The sequence below is a fragment of the Nicotiana sylvestris genome, chromosome 1 (assembly GCF_000393655.2).
Source record: "Nicotiana sylvestris chromosome 1, ASM39365v2, whole genome shotgun sequence".
Classification (NCBI taxonomy): Eukaryota; Viridiplantae; Streptophyta; class Magnoliopsida; order Solanales; family Solanaceae; genus Nicotiana; species Nicotiana sylvestris.
The window spans coordinates 134,836,460-134,846,155 of NC_091057.1; the positions used below are offsets into that span (position 1 = coordinate 134,836,460).

A 9,696-nucleotide genomic window follows, 5' to 3' on the forward strand; every position below is an offset into this window, starting at 1 on the left:
TTTCGTGACAAATTCACAATAAAAATTATTAAAAATGCAAAAGTGAACTATTTTTTGTGATTTTCATGCTTTGTTCTAAACAAATTATCCCTTAATTGATACTAAATATAAAAATTAAGACCTAAATGCAAATGCATACTCTTTGTGTTTTATATGAATTAACATGCACAAATAAGATGCCAATAATTAACACAAAACGCCACCAAAATTCACAAGAATTGTAAAAATAAAGAAAAAATTATTTTATTGGAATTTTGGGAATTATTCATATATAGGGCAAAAATTACGTGCTCACAAGTAGTTAGTTACATTGTTAGTTAGTGTCAGTGAGTAAAAATTCACATCATTAGTTTGTATATATGTATAGGGGCACTACCATTTGTTAAATGAGAAAGTTTACTCTTATTCCAAAAGTTCTCGAACCTTCTTCTCCTCTCTCTGTGAGCTTCATGGCACACATTCATGGTGGTTGAGCTTTAGCTCAAATACTCTCTTCGATAATGTTCAATTTTGTCAATGTTAATAATCTCACATTTTTATGAATAATAAAAAGTAATTTTAAATCGCGTAAAAAATTCTTTTATGGTATAAGTGATATCATAAGTTGGATTGTTTTCAATATATTACTTGAATAGTTTATCCATAGAGAAAATATAGTTTGAAGGAAAAAAAAGATAGAGAAAATATAATTGCTCTCAAGGTGAAAAAGAATGGGTCAGTACAAGAATATTTTCACCTTTAAATTCTTAAAGGCGCTTGAACTTTCCATCTCCTATAATCAAAACAGAATCATAAGATATTCGGTTCTACTCTTATCTTAATTATCAGTATATATTAATAGTAAAAATCTTTTCTATAAAATGTGAATTACCGTTTTTATGTTTTAACCCCAATTTTCTTTCTAATAGTCCCATGTTATATCATCTTCAATGGAAGATAGAGTGAGCATTAATCCGTTTAGTTACCTAATAACAGGCATAGCTATACATCTATCTTAGAGAAGTCACCAATTTGTACAATCATACTTAAATTTACATACTTAACTCTCAATTGTTGTGTTTGGATGAAAGAAAGATTGTTCTATTTTTACTACTAAAAAAGTAGAATTTATTCCTTCTATTTCATTTAATGTAATCCGCTTGACTGTGTACTTAATTTGTTGGGAAAATTTCCAGCAACCGTATGGCTCTTTTTCATGTCAGTGGCAATTCCTTCCGCGGATGGGAGGGGTCTATTGATTCAACGGAGGAATTGAGCATGGACCTTTTCAGAATTCAGAGAGCGAGGGGCATTAGACCAATATCAAGAGGATTGGAGCACATTATTATTAGATTAATCCCAATTCACACCTCGTAAGGTCCTTTAAAAGCCAAAGTATATCACAAAACTCAAATTCAAAATCTCTTACTATACATAAAAAAATAATATTCATCTCATCACAATTCTCAACAATAACACCATATTATACATGATCACTTAGGAGCAGGGGCGGATCTATGTGTATGGGATGGGGTGGTACGCCACCCGCAAGCTTTGATAGAGACTATGCAATAGTATGTATACATGTATGTATATATAGAAGGAATGTCTACAAATAATATAAGTGGCACCCCATTAACAAAATGGTTCAAGGTGCCACTGGCAAGACACAACCTTTACCTTACCACCTTGGTTGCTCTTTACTTCTTTTTTCTCTTTCCTTAATTACTCTTTTTTGTTTGTTAGTACTCCCTTCGGTCCAAAATAAGCAATTTTTTAACTGTTTTCACACAAATTAAGAAATTCACCTTTTAACATTAATTAGTAATGAAATTGACCATATTAACCTTTACTATCTCTTCACACAAATACTCCTAACACATACTCCAACACTATTTACTCCAAGGGCAATGTAGGAAAAAAATAATTAATTCATTCTTGAAATCTGGAAAAATCACTTATTTTGGACCACAAAAAAAATCAAAAAATCATTTATTTTAGACCGAAGGGAGTAGTTCCTATTGAAATTTCTTTAATTTTATTAGTTTATTTTAAAAGTTCTTTTCTCCTTTTTAACATAAAATATAAAAATCTTTTCCTTGTCAAAAAAAAAATCTCCACTAGTGTGTTTTCCCAACTCCTTCATTATTTATGAATAAAAAAAAAAAAATTAATTTTTTCTTCGGAGGCGCAAACCCAGTAAATTTATTTGCAAAAGTGATAATAACAATAATAATAGAAATCCTTAAATAAGTTACTTGGTGGAAACTGAACATTCCCTTTGGCTGCTCCTGTTAGACTATTTTCTCATTAATCTTTGTGTTTATTACAGAACTTTTCATCATCTTTTGTTGCTTCCTTTTTTACCACTGCGTATTATTTTTTCTTGTCAATTACTTCACTTACTCACATCTTCTCTAAAATCACACTCAAAAACCAGAGATCTAGTGCATGCAGGTCGACACGTGGTAGAGCTAACACTTAATTTGGCAGGTCTTTGTGCCGTCAAAACGCAAAATTGAAGGCCATTTCTGTCTTTTAACATCGAAAAATTAGGGTTGAATCCACTTTCCTTTGCTGTCTGTCCTTTTATAATATCGACCATCATTACATCAGCCACTTCACCCCCCACACCCCTGCTTCTCCCACCACCTTCCCTCTGATCCTCCTTACTCCCCCGCATTATCAAAAAATTTGGCTGTTTTCTCCAATTCTTCCCATTCCCATTTTCTTCGTTAGTTCATGGATCCAACGCAAAAGGTAAATTAAGACCCTATTTATACTTCAATTTGCCAGCATTGTAGTTTTTTTTTTCTTTCTTTTCCGTTTAAATTCTTATAAATTGTTACTGATACAGGAAGATTCTTTGGCCGATGAGACAACTGAGAGTGCTAAATCTTGCACTGATTGTAAAACTACAAAGACACCCTTGTGGAGAGTTGGCCCTTATGGGCCTAAGGTAAGTTTATTACACCCATTTTGGGGTCATAATCAACGATTTCTAATCTGGGTTTTGTTTCATATGACCCAACGATTTCTAATCTGGGTTTTGTTTCATATCAGTTGATCAGATGCTAATTCGCATTATTAGTTGCTTTATTGCAGTCACTGTGTAATGCTTGTGGGATCAAATACAGAAAGAAAAAGGGTACCCCATCTGGATTTGGCAAAGACCCAGATAAGAAGAAGAAAGAGACAGACAGTTCTAACAGTAGTACGGACAAATTAGCTCATAGCCAAAAGGAGAAAATTGGAAATGATGGGAAGCTAAGCAAAGGATTGAAGGTGAGATTTATGATGTTAGGGAAAGAAGTGGTGATATTACAGAGGCAGAGATCTTCAATGAAGAAGAAGCCAACAATTCATAGGAAATTTGGTGAAGTTGAAAGAGCTGCTCTTCTTTTGATGGCTCTGTCTTGTGGCTCTGTTTTTGCCTAAAGTCAGCACCTATTAGTTAGTACTAATTACTAAACCCTAACCTCTTATTAAAGTAGATAAACCCTTGTTTTTTTAAGCTTAGTCAAAGCTTTTAGGGGTACTATAAAAAATATTCCAGATGGATTAACAGAAAAAAGAATCTGGTTGTAGAGCCTTTTTAAAGAAATGGCTTGATTTTGGTAGCTTAGGAAAAGGAAAGGAAGAAAGTGAAATTGTACATATATGATGGTGCTGATGATCTAATATGCCTTTTTGAGTTTTCATTTTATTGTCTGTTTGTTTGCTGCTCAAAATTGGATTATTCATTTGATATTCTGCAATTGTTAACTCTGATTGTCTTATAAAGTTGGTGAAGAACCTAAATTTTTTTGCCAATTTCATGTTTTGTTCAATGGTTTCACTGAAAGAGTGGTACCCTCTTTCTCTCTTTGGAACTAGGGTGGGTAGGTGAGAGAAGGGGGGGGGGATAAGCAAGGAAATTCGCAGGTTAATGGAATTAATAATTTCAAAATACTCCTTGATGTTCAAGACACTGTGCAGTGTCAATAGGATTCAACTATTGTCGTTCGGTTTTAATGCTATTTCTATGTTGTAACTTGTAGGAGAGAAATAGTGATTGTCTTGCTGGTTTTTTTTAACTACTAGGAGTACTGGAGTAGTATTTAAGTCCCCTAAATTTTCCTTCAAACTAAAAAAAGAAATTGCTTCTATGCCTAGACATGTAATTTTTGACCCTTCCCAAAATTTTTTATATTTTAGTATGTAAATATTTAATTTATGCCTAAAATAGCTATTTTAATTAATTTTTACTCTTTTACTTTATTTTATTACAAGAAAAATAAAAATTAAAAAAAAATTATTCCGTTAATGTTTTGTAGTCATTTTTAATATTGAAAAACATATAAAAAAAATTAGTTTATTTTAACGGTCAGTCTTTTTAATAATTATTTTATTTAAGTAAAACTAATTAATAAATGAGAATAAAACTTAGGCTTAATTTTGGATCTAGCCCATAATTTCTAGACACATACCCCTAATCTAATCCCTACCCCTGTATAATAGTGCATACACCAGAAACATAGACTTAGACCCTAAAAATTTGGATCCGCCCTTTTACACTAAGGACCCCCCCCCCCCAAAATCGATGGTCTCTTCTTCTTCACAAATTTGAAGAAAAGCTTTAGAATTTTCTGAGCTTCGGCAGCCATTGAATCTTCTTCTTCACAAAAATTACAGCCCATCGTCTTCAACCTTAAGCCTTCCAAAATCGAGCTATAAATCCACACACGCGGCTTGAGGTGTGAGTCGAACTAAGAGGTTCACGAAATTGCGAGGTTAGAGGTTTTTCCGATTCTACGGATTTCAACCGAGAGGTTCTGACCGAGGTCCTGTTAAATTTGAGGTTCCTTCTTGACTCCCATCTTATTATCCATATGGCTCTGTTAATGCCTATTTTGTATGTTAAATTTGTAACCCACTAATATTTTTTCTTTTGTTTTGACTTTGTGATATTCTTACTAATTAAATGAGATAAGGAATGAGATACTCTGTTTTTGAGTATAGCATGCTTTTGTTTATTTTTACTGTACTAGCAAACAAGTATTTAACTGAAGTAACCATCATTATATTGTTCGCTCGTTCATTGATTTTGTCTTTTCTCTAAATTTAAGCATGTATTATACCTGCTCTTAGTTGGTTTCTTTCCTTAAAGCTCTATGTGTTTTCTATAAACGTTTTCTCTTGTGTTGATTAGTTTAGTGATTTAATTAGTTAAATATTAATTTGTTTTGATCGTTCCCATTGGTTTGCTACTAAAGCCTTAAAGGTTGAGGGATAAGAATGTGTGTTTAAATTAAACATTGGGTTACATGATTTTTTAGTTCAAGGGATCAAAGATAAAATGAATTATTGGGCCAATGTTAGTTCTGTGGGGGTTTAAGAGGATTGTACGACTTTTAGACTATCCAATTAGTTTATCAAGGTTGAAACCACAAATAACATGTTGAAAATTATTGGTTTTTGAAAGTTATTCTGGTTTATGGGCTAAATGGATTTCAACCAAGAATGAGGCCACTCAATTTAGTTTTTCTGTCGAGCCCCTTCAAGAATAAAGGCTCGCAGGCCTAATTTCCTCAAATACCAATAGTTTGATTCCAAAGGTAAAACACTTCATGGCTTCCAATAAAGCAATATCCATTATAATTCACATTGATAGTATGCTTTTAGAGACACTCTTAATTAATCTACCCTCGTGATTGGGTACACGTTCGCATGATATAATTACGTTTTTTTAAAATAAAAAAATAAAAAATAAATTGAGGTATGCGTTCGCGCAACATCGACAAAACTTTCTTAATAAATCAACAAAAGCGTTATTAATCATGGACACGTTCGCGTGACATGATTTTGACGCGCCAAAAGAAAAGAGTATACGTACGCGTAACTCAATTATTTAATTACGAATAATTCAAGTGATTTAAAAGTGGTAAAGAGATAAATGCACATAGGTCCTAAAAATGAGTAGTTAAACGATTTAAGCCAAGAATAAATTGCTAAGCGATCATGCTAGGACCACAGAACCCGGAAATGCCTAACACCTTCTCCCGGGCTAACAGAATTCCTTACTTAGAATTTCTGGTTCGCAGACTTCAAAAGAAAAGTCGAAATTTCCTAGATTTGGGATTTAAAATAAACCGGTGACTTGGGACACCAATTAAATTATCCCAAGTGGCGACTCTGAAATCAAATAAATAATCTCATTTCGAATAATGTCACTTAAATTGAAAAAACTCCCTTATATCACTTTCGGTGTGTAAAAAGGAGGTGTGACACTATGAATAGAATTCTATTTAGAGTGAATGTCTATCTTGTAGAGAATTTTACTTTGTGGCTAAGTCATTTTTTTCCCTATAAATAGAGGGGTCTTACCCAATTGTAGATCATCCCAAAATTCAATAAGAATTTTCTCTCTTTCTCTGCAATATTGTTCTTCTACTTTTATTGTTTTATCATACGTTATCAGCACGAGACTCTACCGTTCAAAAAGATTAAGGTACAACTTTTCTCCTCTTTTAATTATGACTGATATTATGAAAAGAAAGTTCGTTGCCCTTGAAATTTCGGGCAAGAACTATATGACATGGGTGTTGGATGCTGAAATCCATTTAGATGCAATGAGTCTTGGAGACGCCATTAAAGATAAAACTAAAGCATCCACCTAAGACTGTGCTAAGACCTTGATTTTCTTGCGCCATCACCTTGATGAAGAGTTGGAAATAGAATATCTCACAGTCAAAGATCCACTTGTTTTGTGGAATGGCTTAAAGGAAAGATATGACAACTTAAAGTTGGTCACTCTTCCACAAGCACGATATGATTGGGCTCATCTTAGGCTCCAAGACTTTAAGTCTGTTTCTGAATGTATTTCTGTGATGTTCAGAATTACTTCTAAATTGAAACTCTGTGGAGATACTATCACTGATTATGATATATTTGAAAAAACGTTTACAACGTTTCATGCCTCCAATATGGTTCTGCAATAGCAGTACAGAGAGAAAGATTTCAAGAAGTACTCTGAGTTGATTTCTCTTCTCCTTGTGGCTAAGCGAAACAATGACTTGCTCATGAGAAATCACGAAAATTGACCCACTAGGTCTACACCATTGCCTGAAGTTGATGAGGTGTATTCCCATTATGCTAAGCGTGGAAAAGGCCGTGCCCTATTCGTGGTCGTGGTCATGACCGTGGCCGTGGACAAGGAAGAAATTTTCCTAGTGTTAATCACCCCCAAAGAAAAATAACCACCAAAAGTGGAAAGGGAAAGATGAGAAACCAAAAGCAAATGGTTCAGAAACTGAATGCTATCGTTGTGGTGGAAAAGGGCATTGGGCAAATATTTGTCGTGTACCAAGACATTTGGTTGAGCTTTATCAAGCATCTCTAAAGAATAAAGGCCCTGAAGCTAATCTTATCTATGACAATGAATTTGACATCATCCACTTGGATGTGGCAGATTTTTTTGAGCACCCTGATGGAAAAATAGACCACTTGATCGGTGATGGATCTGTGGTTAAAGAAGATTAAGTAGTTTAATTTTTATTTTTCCTATTCGTAGTAGCTAGTGAATAAACATCATGTAATCATAATTTTTTACATGAGTAGTAGTCATTAGTATCAATTGGTATTATTTGTTTTATGAAAGTGTTAGTTCGTTTTAATTAAATATAGTTCTACTATTTATTTTGAACAATATTTCAGTTTGGTTAGTTTTTAAGGATTAACATAATTTTTATTGAAGTAATATTGTAATGTGAAGAAAATATTTAACTGGTTTTGAAATAACTAAATATGAACGGCTTTCATTCTTTGGTTTGTTGAAATTGACAACCAAATCATCTTAGTTAATTTTCAGATGTGCTGTAAAGCATATCTCTTATTTTCATTTTTCTTAATCAACCAAAAGGTGAGGATAATTAGGGCAAATTTCAAGAGAATCTGGCGTATAATCAAACTTATTTTATACCACAAATCAATTAAGATAAGTCAGGAGATACCACTATAATATTGTATTTAATAATTGTGAATTTCGTCTCCGCTGCTGCCAATATAACATTGTATGCGTCTAATACTAAAAAAAATTGTCTCTTTTCCTTTATCTCTGAAAATACTAATGTTTATTCGTATATTTCTTTTTGTATGTCAACCCATGGGAAGCAAATATGGATATTCCACAAAGCAAACTTGGATCAAAGTTCAATTGTAAAAATATTTGTTTAATTGATTCATGTACGACACATACAATATTCAAAGAGAAGAAATATTTCTCTCATTTAAATATGTGTAAGACAGATGTTACTACAATTTCTGGTAGTAGTAAATTAATTGAAGGCTCTGGAAGAGCTACTATAACTCTGCCTAAGGGAACAATACTTATTATAGAGAATACAATGTTATCCTCCAAGCCCAAGAGGAACTTGTTGAGTTTTAAAGATATCCGTCGAAATGGATATCATATTGAGACAATAGATGAGAATAATGTTGAATATCTATCATTACCAAGAATGTCTCTAGCCAAAAGAGCGTTATTGAGAAGTTCTCATCTTTATCTTGTGGCCTGTATTGGACAAGAAATAGTGCAATTGAGGCACATTCTACCGTAAACCAAAAGGTTACTGATTCCAATACTTTTGTACTTTGACGTGATCGATTGGGACACCCTGGATCAATTATGATGAGACGAATTATAGAAAATGCAAATGGGCATTCATTAAAGAATTTAAAGATTCTTTTAAATAATGAATTTTCTTGCACTTCTTGTTATCAAGACAAGTTAATTATTAGACCATCATCAACAAAGGTTGGAATTGAGTCCCCTGTGTTTTTGGAACGTATACAAGGGGACATTTGTGGACCTATTCACCTACCTAGTGGGTCGTTTAGATATTTTATGGTCTTAATAGATGCATCTTCTAGATGGTCCCATGTGTGCCTATTGTCATCTCGCAACCTCACATTTGCAAAAGTAATGATACAAATAATTCGATCACGGACACAATTTCCAGATAATCCAATTAAGTCTATTAGACTTGATAATGCTGCTGAGTTTTCATCCCAAGCATTTAATGATTATTGCTTATCAATTGGGATAAAAGTGGAACATCCTGTAGCTCATGTTCTCAAAATGATCTTGCAGAGTCTTTAATTAAACTTCTGCAATTGATAGCAAGACCGTTACTCATGAAAACGAGGCTGCCCACTTCCGTTTGAGGTCATGCCATTTTGCATGCAGCAATGCTAGTTCGTCTCAGACCGACAAATTATCATAAATATTCCCCGTTGCAACTAGTTTTGGGTCATGAATCTAATATATCCCATTTAAGAATTTTTGGATGCGCAGTATATGTGCCTGTAGCACCGCCATATCGCACCAAAATGGGTCCCCAAAGAAGGTTAGGAATATATGTTGGGTTTGAATCGCCCTCCATTATTCGCTATCTTGAAACATTAACGAGGGATTTATTCACTGCTCGATTTGCAGACTGTCGATTCGATGAGACACTTTCCCCAAAATTAGGGAGAGAAGTTGGTGAAATCAAACGGAAAAGTTTGTGGAAAAATCCATCATTATCTCATCTTGATTCACGTGCCTCTATTTGTGAAAAAAGGTACAAAAGATTATCCATTTGCAAAGAATAACAAATCAAATGCCAGACGCATTTACGGATTTGAAAAGGATAACAAAATCACAAATCCCTGCAGAGAATGTTCCAATCCGTATTG

The 9,696-nt window shown here is 33.5% G+C and overlaps 1 protein-coding gene across 1 annotated transcript; it reads left to right on the plus strand.

Moving 5' to 3' along the window:
• The first annotated feature begins 2,612 nt into the window (after positions 1-2,612).
• LOC104236490 (GATA transcription factor 16-like) lies at positions 2,613-3,744 on the plus strand. Its single transcript, XM_009790408.2, has 3 exons — positions 2,613-2,739; positions 2,837-2,938; positions 3,085-3,744. Exons 1-3 carry the CDS (start codon positions 2,722-2,724, stop codon positions 3,415-3,417), a joined length of 453 nt encoding a protein of 150 aa, XP_009788710.1. The 5' UTR covers positions 2,613-2,721; the 3' UTR covers positions 3,418-3,744.
• Positions 3,745-9,696: the final 5,952 nt, after the last annotated feature.

What these genes read in the sequence shown, in the direction of transcription:
- LOC104236490 (XM_009790408.2), top strand. An exon ending in TTGGCCCTTATGGGCCTAAG is followed by an intron (nt 2,939 to 3,084) that starts GTAAGTTTATTA and finishes GCTTTATTGCAG; the next exon opens with TCACTGTGTAATGCTTGTGG.